General features: G+C 57.0%; 1 protein-coding gene across 1 annotated transcript in view; it reads right to left on the bottom strand.

Moving 5' to 3' along the window:
- Positions 1–6,964, bottom strand: part of ATRAID (all-trans retinoic acid induced differentiation factor) — a 14,473-nt gene extending 7,509 nt beyond the window's left edge. The window contains 2 exon segments of the mRNA XM_066589134.1: positions 6,631–6,755; positions 6,854–6,964. Of these exon segments, the coding sequence (XP_066445231.1) occupies positions 6,631–6,755; positions 6,854–6,922 (194 nt within the window). The 5' untranslated portion in view covers positions 6,923–6,964.
- Positions 6,965–12,838: the final 5,874 nt, after the last annotated feature.

Below are 12,838 nucleotides of genomic sequence, written 5' to 3'. Positions count from 1 at the left end.
TCCACACACACACACACACACACACACACACGTAGTATTACGTCCCCGGTGACGCTCCCCCCCCTTGTAGTATTACGTCCCCGGTGACGCTCCCCCCCCCCCCCCCTTGTAGTATTACGTCCCCGGTGACGCTCCCCCCCCCCCCTTGTAGTATTACGTCCCCGGTGACCGCTGCCCCCCCCACACACACACACACACACACACACGTAGTATTACGTCCCCGGTGACGCTCCCCCCCTTGTAGTATTACGTCCCCGGTGACGCTCCCCCCCCCCCCCTTGTAGTATTACGTCCCCGGTGACGCTCCCCCCCCCCCCCTTGTAGTATTACGTCCCCGGTGACGCTCCCCCCCTTGTAGTATTACGTCCCCGGTGACGCTCCCCCCCCCCCCCTTGTAGTATTACGTCCCCGGTGACGCTCCCCCCCCCCCTTGTAGTATTACGTCCCCGGTGACGCTACCCCCCCCCCCCCCACCACCACACACACACACACACACACACACACACACACTTGTAGTATTCTGTCCCCGGTGACGCTCCCCCCCCCCCCTTGTAGTATTACGTCCCCGGTGACGCTCCCCCCCCCCCCCTTGTAGTATTACGTCCCCGGTGACGCTCCCCCCCCCCCCCCCTTGTAGTATTACGTCCCCGGTGACGCTCCCCCCCCCCCCCCCCGTAGTATTACGTCCCTGGTGACGCTCCCCCCCCCCCCTTGTAGTATTACGTCCCCGGTGACGCTCCCCCCCCCCCCCCTGTAGTATTACGTCCCCGGTGACGCTCCCCCCCCCCCCCTTGTAGTATTACGTCCCCGGTGACGCTTCCCCCCCCCCCCCCCTTGTAGTATTACGTCCCGGGTGACGCTCCCCCCCCCCCCCCCTTGTAGTATTACGTCCCGGTGACGCTCCCCCCCCCCCCCCTTGTAGTATTACGTCCCCGGTGACGCTCCCCCCCCCCCATTGTAGTATTACGTCCCCGGTGACGCTCCCCCCCCCCCTTGTAGTATTACGTCCCCGGTGACGCTCCCCCCCCCCCCCCTTGTAGTATTACGTCCCCGGTGACGCTCCCCCCCCCCCCCCCTGTAGTATTACGTCCCTGGTGACGCTCCCCCCCCCCCCCCTTGTAGTATTACGTCCCCGGTGACGCTCCCCCCCCCCCCCTGTAGTATTACGTCCCTGGTGACGCTCCCCCCCCTTGTAGTATTACGTCCCCGGTGACGCTTCCCCCCCCCCCCTTGTAGTATTACGTCCCGGGTGACGCTCCCCCCCCCCCCCTTGTAGTATTACGTCCCGGGTGACGCTCCCCCCCCCCCTTGTAGTATTACGTCCCCGGTGACGCTCCCCCCCCCCCTTGTAGTATTACGTCCCCGGTGACGCTCCCCCCCCCCCCCCCCTTGTAGTATTACGTCCCCGGTGACGCTCCCCCCCTTGTAGTATTACGTCCCGGGTGACGCTCCCCCCCCCCCCCCCTGTAGTATTACGTCCCTGGTGACGCTCCCCCCCCCCCCCCCTTGTAGTATTACGTCCCGGGTGACGCTCCCCCCCCCCCCCTTGTAGTATTACGTCCCCGGTGACGCTCCCCCCCCCCCCTTGTAGTATTACGTCCCGGTGACGCTCCCCCCCCTTGTAGTATTACGTCCCCGGTGACGCTCCCCCCCCCCCCTTGTAGTATTACGTCCCCGGTGACGCTGCCCCCCCCCCCCCCCCCCACACACACACACACACACTTGTAGTATTCTGTCCCCGGTGACGCTCCCCCCCCCCCCCCCTTGTAGTATTACGTCCCCGGTGACGCTCCCCCCCCCCTTGTAGTATTACGTCCCCGGTGACGCTCCCCCCCCCTTGTAGTATTACGTCCCCGGTGACGCTCCCCCCCCCCCCCCCTGTAGTATTACGTCCCTGGTGACGCTCCCCCCCCCCCCCCTTGTAGTATTACGTCCCGGGTGACGCTCCCCCCCCCCCCTTGTAGTATTACGTCCCCGGTGACGCTCCCCCCCCCCCCCTTGTAGTATTACGTCCCCGGTGACGCTCCCCCCCCCCTTGTAGTATTACGTCCCCGGTGACGCTCCCCCCCTTGTAGTATTACGTCCCGGGTGACGCTCCCCCCCCCCCCCCCCCTGTAGTATTACGTCCCTGGTGACGCTCCCCCCCCCCCCCCTTGTAGTATTACGTCCCGGGTGACGCTCCCCCCCCCCCCCTTGTAGTATTACGTCCCCGGTGACGCTCCCCCCCCCCCCTTGTAGTATTACGTCCCCGGTGACGCTCCCCCCCTTGTAGTATTACGTCCCCGGACGCTGACGCTGCCCCCCCCCCCCCCCCACACACACACACACACACTTGTAGTATTCTGTCCCCGGTGACGCTCCCCCCCCCCCCCCCCTTGTAGTATTACGTCCCCGGTGACGCTCCCCCCCCCTTGTAGTATTACGTCCCCGGTGACGCTCCCCCCCCCCCCCCCCCTGTAGTATTACGTCCCTGGTGACGCTTCGTCCCCGGTGACGCTTCCCCCCCCCCCCCCCCTTGTAGTATTACGTCCCGGGTGACGCTTCCCCCCCCCCCCTGTAGTATTACGTCCCCGGGTGACGCTCCCCCCCCCCCCCCCTTGTAGTATTACGTCCCGGGTGACGCTCGCCCCCCCCCCCCTTGTAGTATTACGTCCCCTGGTGACGCTCCCCCCCCCCCCCTTGTAGTATTACGTCCCCGGTGACGCTCCCCCCCCCCTTGTAGTATTACGTCCCGGTGACGCTCGCCCCCCCCCCCCCTTGTAGTATTACGTCCCCGGTGACGCTCCCCCCCCCCCTTGTAGTATTACGTCCCCGGTGATGCTCCCCCCCCCTTGTAGTATTACGTCCCCGGTGACGCTCCCCCCCCCCCTTGTTGTATTACGTCCCCGGTGACGCTCCCCCCCCCTTGTTGTATTACGTCCCCGGTGACGCTCCCCCCCCCCCCCTTGTTGTATTACGTCCCCGGTGACGCTCCCCCCCCCCCCCTTGTAGTATTACGTCCCCGGTGACGCTCCCCCCCCCCCCTTGTAGTATTACGTCCCCCGGTGACGCTGCCCCCCCCCCCCCCCCTTGTAGTATTACGTCCCCGGTGACGCTGCCCCCCCCCCCTGTAGTATTACGTCCCCGGTGACGCTGCCCCACACACACACACACACACACACACACACACACACATCGTCCCCGGTGACGCTGCCCCACACACACACACACACACACACACACACACACACACACTTGTAGTATCACGTCCCCGGTGACGCTGGGGGGGGCCCCCTTGTAGTATCACGTCCCCGGTGACGCTGCCCCCCCCCCCCCTTGTAGTATTACGTCCCCGGTGACGCTGCCCCCCCCCACACACACACACGCACACACGCACGTAGTATTACGTCCGCGGTGACGCTCCCCCCCCCCCTTGTAGTATTACGTCCCCGGTGACGCTCCCCCCCCCCCCCTTGTAGTATTACGTCCCCGGTGACGCTCCCCCCCCCCTTGTAGTATTACGTCCCCGGTGACGCTCCCCCCCCCTTGTAGTATTACGTCCCCGGTGACGCTGCCCCACACACACACACACACACACACTTGTAGTATTACGTCCCCGGTGACGCTGCCCCCCCCCCCTTGTAGTATTACGTCCCCGGTGACGCTCCCCCCCCCCCTTGTAGTATTACGTCCCCGGTGACGCTGCCCCCCCCCCCCCCCTTGTAGTATCACGTCCCCGGTGACGCTGGGGGGGGCCCCCTTGTAGTATCACGTCCCCGGTGACGCTGCCCCCCCCCCCCCCTTGTAGTATTACGTCCCCGGTGACGCTGCCCCCCCCCACACACACACACGCACACACGCACGTAGTATTACGTCCGCGGTGACGCTCCCCCCCCCCCCTTGTAGTATTACGTCCCCGGTGACGCTCCCCCCCCCCCCTTGTAGTATTACGTCCCCGGTGACGCTCCCCCCCCCCTTGTAGTATTACGTCCCCGGTGACGCTCCCCCCCCCTTGTAGTATCACGTCCCCGGTGACGCTGCCCCCCCCCCCCCTTGTAGTATTACGTCCCCGGTGACGCTCCCCCCCTTGTAGTATTACGTCCCCGGTGACGCTCCCCCCCCCCCCCCCTTGTAGTATTACGTCCCCGGTGACGCTGCCCCCCCCCCCTTGTAGTATCACGTCCCCGGTGACGCTGCCACACACACACACACACTTGTAGTATTACGTCCCCGGTGACGCTCCCCCCCCCCCCCCTTGTAGTATTACGTCCCCGGTGACGCTCCCCCCCCCCCCTGTAGTATTACGTCCCCGGTGACGCTCCCCCCCCCCCCCCCCTTGTAGTATCACGTCCCCGGTGACGCTGCCCCCCCCCCCCCTTGTAGTATCACGTCCCCGGTGACGCTGCCCCCCCCCCCCTTGTAGTATCACGTCCCCGGTGACGCTGCCCCCCCCCCCCCCCTTGTAGTATCACGTCCCCGGTGACGCTGCCCCCCCCCCCCCTTGTAGTATCACGTCCCCGGTGACGCTGCCCCCCCCCCCCCCTTGTAGTATTACGTCCCCGGTGACGCTGCCCCCCCCCCCCCTTGTAGTATCACGTCCCCGGTGACGCTGCCCCCCCCCCCCTTGTAGTATCACGTCCCCGGTGACGCTGCCCCCCCCCCTTGTAGTATTACGTCCCCGGTGACGCTGCCGCCCCCCCCCCCCCCTTGTAGTATCACGTCCCCGGTGACGCTGCCCCCCCCCCCCCTTGTAGTATTACGTCCCCGGTGACGCTGCCACACACACACACACACACACTTGTAGTATTACGTCCCCGGTGACGCCCCCCCCCCCCCCTTGTAGTATTACGTCCCCGGTGACGCTCCCCCCCCCCCTTGTAGTATTACGTCCCCGGTGACGCTCCCCCCCCCCCCCTTGTAGTATTACGTCCCCGGTGACGCTCCCCCCCCCCCCTTGTAGTATTACGTCCCCGGTGACGCTGCCCCCCCCCCTTGTAGTATCACGTCCCCGGTGATGCTGCCCCCCCCCCCCTTGTAGTATCACGTCCCCGGTGACGCTGCCCCCCCCCCCCCCTTGTAGTATTACGTCCCCGGTGACGCTCCCCCCCTTGTAGTATTACGTGCCCGGTGACGCTCCCCCCCCCCCTTGTAGTATTACGTCCCCGGTGACGCTGCCCCCCCCCCCCCTTGTAGTATCACGTCCCCGGTGACGCTGCCACACACACACACACACACACACACACTTGTAGTATTACGTCCCCGGTGACGCTCCCCCCCCCCCCCCCTTGTAGTATTACGTCCCCGGTGACGCTGCCCCCCCCCCCCCCTTGTAGTATTACGTCCCCGGTGACGCTGCCCCCCCCCCCTTGTAGTATCACGTCCCCGGTGACGCTGCCCCCCCCCCCCCCTTGTAGTATCACGTCCCCGGTGACGCTGCCCCCCCCCCCCTTGTAGTATCACGTCCCCGGTGACGCTGCCCCCCCCCCCCTTGTAGTATCACGTCCCCGGTGACGCTGCCCCCCCCCCCCTTGTAGTATTACGTCCCCGGTGACGCTCCCCCCCCCCCCCTTGTAGTATTACAGCCCCGGTGACGCTCCCCCCCCCCCCTTGTAGTATTACGTCCCCGGTGACGCTCCCCCCCCCCCCTTGTAGTATTACGTCCCCGGTGACGCTCCCCCCCCCCTTGTAGTATTACGTCCCCGGTGACGCTCCCCCCCCCCTTGTAGTATTACGTCCCCGGTGACGCTCCCCCCCCCCTTGTAGTATTACGTCCCCGGTGACGCTGCCCCCCCCCCCCCTTGTAGTATCACGTCCCCGGTGACGCTGCCCCCCCCTTGTAGTATCACGTCCCCGGTGACGCTGCCCCCCCCCCCTTGTAGTATCACGTCCCCGGTGACGCTGCCCCCCCCCCCTTGTAGTATCACGTCCCGGTGACGCTGCCCCCCCCCCTTGTAGTATCACGTCCCCGGTGACGCTGCCCCCCCCCCCCCTTGTAGTATTACGTCCCCGGTGACGCTGCCCCCCCCCCCTTGTAGTATCACGTCCCCGGTGACGCTGCCACACACACACACACACTTGTAGTATTACGTCCCCGGTGACGCTCCCCCCCCCCTTGTAGTATTACGTCCCCGGTGACGCTGCCCCCCCCCCCCTTGTAGTATCACGTCCCCGGTGACGCTGCCCCCCCCCCCCCCCTTGTAGTATTACGTCCCCGGTGACGCTGCCACACACACACACACACACACACACACACACGTAGTTTTACGTCCCCGGTGACGCCGTCCCCCCTCTAGTAATATGACCCCGGTCCCGCGTCCCCCCCTTCCCCTGTAGTATTATGTCCCCGGTCCCGCGTCCCCCCCTTCCCCTGTAGTATTATGTCCCTGGTCCTGCATCCCCCCCTTCCCCTGTAGTATTATGTCCCTGGTCCTGCATCCCCCCCTGTAGTATTATGACCCTCCCTGTAGTATTGCGTCCCCCCTGTAGTATTATGTCCCTGGTCCTGCGTCCCCCCCCTGTAGTATGATGTCCCTGGTCCTGCGTCCCCCCCCCCTGTAGTATTATGACCCTCCCTGTAGTATCACGTCCCCCCCTGTGGTATTATGTACCGGTCCCATGTCCCCCCTCCAGTATTGCGTCCCCCCGCAGTACCCTATGACGGTCCCGGTCTCTGTCACACAGCAGCGGGCCTCCACCTTGGCGCCGGCAGCGGCTGCACACCGCCTCCCCACCTCGGACGTGCTGCTCATCTCTCCGGGACATGAGGTGCAGATGGGCTACGGAGACAGAAGGGTTAATCACTGACTCGGCGGGGGGTGGAGCCTATCCTGCTGGGCCCGCACTGCGGATGATGCGGGTAGTTGTCGCCGCTCACCTCCGCCACGACCAGCGCTCCGCTCACCAGCAGCAGCAGACACACCGCGGCCGCCATCTTACCGGTCATGTGACCTCAGCGGCCGGACTACCGGTCATGTGATCGAAACTCTCAGGGGGCAGGGGCTGGAAGGTCACGTGAGCGGGACAAGGGCGTGGCCTTGTAATGGCGGCTGAGGCGTTAGTGAGGCTCGGCCCCGCCCCCTCCAGGGTCCCCTGTGTATTTGGAAGGAGATTCATGAAACCAATGACCCTTAGAAACCGGACCGCAGCAGCTAATCATCCCTAGCAACCAATGACCCTTAGGAATCAATCACCCCTAGCAACCAGTCCCCCAGCAACCAATCCCCCCTAGCAACCAATGACCGTTAGCAACCTGTCACCCCACAGCAACCAATTACCCCTAGCAACCAGTCACCCCCCCCCAGCAACCAATCACCCCTAGCAACCAATGACCCTTAGGAGCCAGTCACTCAGCAGTAACCAATCACCGCTAGCAACCAATCAACCCTAGCAACCAATAACCCGTAGGATCCAATCAATCCTAGCAACCAGTCACTCAGCAACTAATCACCCCTAGCAACCAGTCACTCAGCAACTAATCACCCCTAGCAACCAGTCACTCAGCAACTAATCACCCCTAGCAACCAGTCACTCAGCAACTAATCACCCCTAGCAACCAGTCACTCAGCAGCAACCAGTCACCCATAGCAGCAACCAGTGACCCTGCAGCAACCAATCACCCCTAGCAACCAATGACCCTTAGGAACCAATCACCCCTAGCAACAAGTCACTCAGCAGCAACCAATCACCCTTAGCAGCCAGTCGCTCAGCAGCAACCAGTCACCCCTAGCAACCAATGACCCGTAGGAACCAATCACAACTAGCAAAGAGACACTCCCAGCAACCAGTCACTCAGCAGCAACCAATCATCCCGTAGCAACTAATCCCCCTGTAGCAACCAATTGACCCACAACAAACATACACGCCTTATAGCAAGTCCCCCCAGCAACCAGTCAACCTGCAGCAACCAGTCACCCCTAGCAACTGGTCACCCCTAGTAACCAATCACCCCTAGCAACTGGTCACCCTGCAGCATCCAATCACCCCGAAGCTATCATTTAGTACTATGTACTGGTAGAATGAAAGCTGCTCTGCGATTGGTTGCTAGGGGCTACTAGGACCGGTTTCCCCGTGGTCTCTGTCGGTCCGATTGCCCCATGACTGGTAATACCCAGCTGTGGCACTGAGGGCCCCATTACATCACACACAGGGGCCGCGGGGGTTGGGCAGTTTGTGGGGGATGTCCTGGGGGAGATTTATCAGAGATTTGGGGGAAGAAAGTTGAAAAATTTGGCACAAGCCCGCTGATGCCATGGAAGGAGGCGTGTCCTGTCTGAAGGGCGTGTCCACCACCGCTGTGCGTAGATAGCGGAGCGGCGGCTGTCGCTGCTTCAGGAACCGGTTTGGCTCTGCTGACTTACCTTATGTTCTGGTTTATCAGCGACACAAACCGTTTCTCGGAGTTTGTAAAGCTGTTTGTCCGCTGCGGGCGGGCGGCGATGACACGTGCTGCGCTCCTTTGACAAGAGGTTCTGCCTGACATGACGCCATTAGTCACACCGCCGGTAACGAAGGACATCCCCCGCCACCAACAGAACCTGTTTATTTACATGGACACAATTTTCGGTTGCCTGAAAAACAACCCAGCGCGTCTTGAGATCAGTCCCGTCAGCGGGGGTCCGGGCTTTATACACTCCGTGTCACAGACACACCGCCCCCAAAAGAAGGCATTGTGTTGCTGTAAACCCCAACTTGCAGCTCCATCTCAGGCACATCTGTAAATGATGAGAGTTGTGGGGTTATTATGCAACGGCCGAGTGCCCCAAAGAGGTTGAGACCACGGGGATTGTAGGATGGTTGCCCCGGGTGGCTCTGTAATCCCTCCCGACAGGGGCAATAAGGGTGCTCTGCTCAGCCCTCGCACAGTGGCAAGGTTAATGTACATGGTTACGTCTACAATAAACTGTTGTTTTGTCACGGGTGACGCCAGCACTCCAACCTGAACTCCCAAGTCTAAAGATGGCAGAATAACTTGAGACGAGTCCAGCAGCTTGTATTAGTAAACTGGGAGCCCACAGGTTTACTGAAGCCTGTGATGATAACAATTAGTAATAGCATAAACTTTGCAGCAGTAAAGACGTAGCAGAGCCAGCAGGGATGCAGGAATTGAACATGGTGGATTTGTTCTTTACAACAACAATTCCTTCAACACTCTCTACTTTCCTAGAAGTTGCTCAGGAAGATCCTCCCTCAATGCTAGTTAGCTGGTGGGTTTACCGGAAGTGTAAGATGCAGGTGTCGGATGAAGGTTAAAGATGGCCGCTGACTAATCCTGGCTTTGAATTTACCGGGTAGTTAAACTCACTCTTTTGTGGAATGCTAGCCTTCAACTCAGATCTCCTCACTGCAGGACAGACAAGGGAGTGGAAAGGGACCTCGCTACCCCTGCTGGCTTGCTAACACTCCTCCTCTCCGACCATAATTGCTGCATACTCCTTCTCCTCCGACTTCTCTCTTCACTCTTTACACTGTCTCCTCCTTCACTTCCTCACCCAGTTCCCACACTTTCTCTCCTCTCTGCCCACTCTACATAGAGACTCATATTAAGGCTTTTAGCCTGGGACTCACTCACCAATCAGTGGAGGTGTGACAGACAGCCAATAGGTAACTAGCTATTTGCCAACAGAGCCCTGATCTTAGGAAGGGGAGAAACTGGGTTTCCCTGACACGCAGCACCTTCTCTGCTTAAGAGAAGTTCATAGACAGGTGTCACAGTTGATGTGACTATTCTGGAGGACCTTCCGGGCCACTACAGTTTCCCCCTACTTAAAAACACAGCCGCCCTCAGCTATACTGAGCTGCGAGGGGCGGAAAGATGTGCCTACCGAGTGTATATGGCAGACATTATTTTAGAGTTTTGGTGTACTTGCTCGTTTTTAAGACTTTGTTGGGGTAAGACTGACTCTTAGGTCCCTGCTAGCTATGGGGCACCTACTGAGCTCTTCTCCCCAAAGACAGACTATGCGTAATACAAATGCAAACAGTAAATGACATTTTCAAGAAAAGCACTGTATAGTAGACAACCGGTTAGGAGAGGAATTTATTAGAAAGGCAGCAATCACATAACTTTAGAGTCCTTTGCAAGAGTCTATATATGCATGTACAACCTGAAAATGAAAGCATGCAGTGAAAGACAGAAAGTTTCTTCTTTTCTTGGCAAACCTTTCGAAAAAGTGGTTACGCTACCACCAGGGTAGGCAGGAAAGCATAAGGATGAGCAGAGGAAACTAGAGTCCATAAAGCAGTGGTGCGGGGCACTAAATCAAGCCTCCCTGAAAAAGGTTAAAGTGAGGATGAGCATAAAAACACAAAAGCAGTATTAATAACGCGTAGAACTCATCAAGTAGTCTTTTGAGGTGGGATTCTTCAACGTTACTAAGAACACGCTGGGAAGTCTCTCAGGGCACAAAGCTTGATGACCTTGAGAATGTTACATAAATTAAACTGATGAGGAATCCATAGGATTAATAAAGGCTCTTTATATAATGAAGTTAGTCTTGGCGTCTGCAGGGCAGTTGTCCACGAGTGGATCTGGTGGATCTTCTGGGAACAAGTGGTAGTCCAGGAAGTCGTCTCCTTCAAATAGGTGAGATGACTGGTGAAGGGGCTGGTGACTGTGACATTGAATTTCCTGGATCTGCTGGCGATGAAGAACTGAGTATTGGTGGTACCGGTGCTAGTGGCTGATATATCAATTGAGCAGACGGGTTCTGGTACCACAGTATCTGGTTTTCCTGGTCAAATGAAAAAGGACATTCGATACTTGACTTTTCTGTTACTTTAGTATCTGAATCAGAGTCTATTTCTTCCGTACCTGAATCTGATGAAGAAGGTTGAGCTAAACAAATCTTAAGGCGGTTTTTGTGTACGGTCTGGATCTTTCCTTCTCGGTGAGCAATACGGTAGAGTCCTCTTTCATGTGAGATAATGGTAATGATGGTATAGGGCTGAAGTTCCCATCTGGGGTCTAATCTTCCAGTGTAGTGTTCTTTGTGTAACCATACTTGGTCTCCTATTTGTAGAATCACAGGGGCAGAACTTTGTCTGACTAAATCAAATTGGAGCCCTTCACAGTGATAGACAGACTAAAATATAACTTTAATTCAAGACTAACATAAAATAATGACTTGGGCTAGGAACAAGACAAACAGACAGAGAATATTACAGATAGGTGGGTAATTGGAGTTATTAGAATCACCCCACCTAGGCTATGGTAAAGACGAGACTGAAGAGTCGCTAGTGATGCATCAGATAGTCCGTAATTTAATGAGTAGAACCACGGGTATCAGATATAAGTCTAAGAACACTTTGGTACTGGAGCAAAATTGCTCAAAAAACCTATGGAGATCGCACTGGTTTAGTCGTCACTTGCGATTAATTAATCCAATGGTCACTAAAGTGGGGCCCCAGTACCTATAAACTATAAGAAGAGTGTCACGCATCAGTATAGCGACCGTCTGTAACAAAGTGGTCACATTCGGATAGGTTGATGATCACAGGATTTGATAGTTACTTAGCCAATAATATGATTTGAGGAAACCAAAAAAGTACCTCAAGTATTTGGCTCAGAGTAGTATCAGTCCATATCATTTGGAGAGAACGGTAAGCTCTCTTTAGTATAAGTATAGCTCAATATACAACTCATATAACTCAAGAGAGAAGAATGGATGACCTCTCTTTATGTGAAAGGGTGATTACTGCTCAAGAATAATTACTGCTCAACGCGTTTCCCTACTAGGATTGTTGGTAGTTCATCAGGAGCAATTGTATGAGTTATGCCATACGATATGACAGGTTCATTGAGTTGAAAACTCAAGAGAAAGAGAGAGAAAGTGCCACAATCTTGTTTTGAGACACGAAGGGTTAAATACTTTGTCAGATTTTGAGAAAGTACCACAATCGTGTTTTGGGACACGAAGGGTTAATTACTTTCTGCCAGATTTTGAGAAAGTGCCACAATGGTGTTTTGGGACATAGAGGGTTATATAATCTCTGTCAGGTTTTTGTTGGTGTGGTCATGCAGGCGCGTTAGGGGATGTGCAGGAGATATACTGATTTATAGAGAAATACTGCACATCAACTGACCTCAAAGAATTGGAATGGGATCAGAACTAGAAAGTAGGGATTATTCAGGACCCATACTTAGTTCATCATCCAATAATCTTTGTACAAGGTCGCTAAATAGCGAAATAATAGCGGTCTGCAACTTGTTCATATAATAAGCTCTATAGATATATAGTAGCCTGGGACTAGTCTATCAAAAAAGAGAGAGAGTTCTAGGCTACATAGAGCTTTTTTCAGATCCCTTTCATTCTATCAAGGTCTCTAGGCAGCGCATAGTAGCATAAGCAGAGCGGTGTCTGTGCTGCCTGATATGAGACCTGCATCCAACACACACACATTCAGATAAAATAACAGAAGTGGTAGAGCCTGGAGCTCTGATGGTGAGCTCAGGCATTATCACCATCAGAGCTCCAGGCTCTACCACTTCTGTGTGTTGGATGCAGGTCTCATATCTAGGCAGCACAGACACCGCTCTGCTTATGCTACTATGCGCTGCCTAGAGACCTTGATAGAATGAAAGGGATCGGAAAAAAGCTCTATGTAGCCTAGAACTCTAGTCCCAGGCTACTATATATCTATAGAGCTTATTATATGAACAAGTTGCAGACCGCTATTATTTCGCTATTTAGCGACCTTGTTCAAAGATTATTGGATGATGAACTAAGTCTGGGTCCTGAATAATCCCTACCTTCTAGTTCTGATCCCATTCCAATTCTTTGAGGTTAGTTGATGTGCAGTATTTCTCTATAAATCAGTATATCTCCTGCACATCTCCTAACGAGCCTGCATGACCACACCA

This window comes from Eleutherodactylus coqui, chromosome 1, assembly GCF_035609145.1.
Source record: "Eleutherodactylus coqui strain aEleCoq1 chromosome 1, aEleCoq1.hap1, whole genome shotgun sequence".
Lineage (NCBI taxonomy): Eukaryota > Metazoa > Chordata > Amphibia > Anura > Eleutherodactylidae > Eleutherodactylus > Eleutherodactylus coqui.
This window is presented reverse-complemented; position numbering and strand designations above follow the sequence as displayed.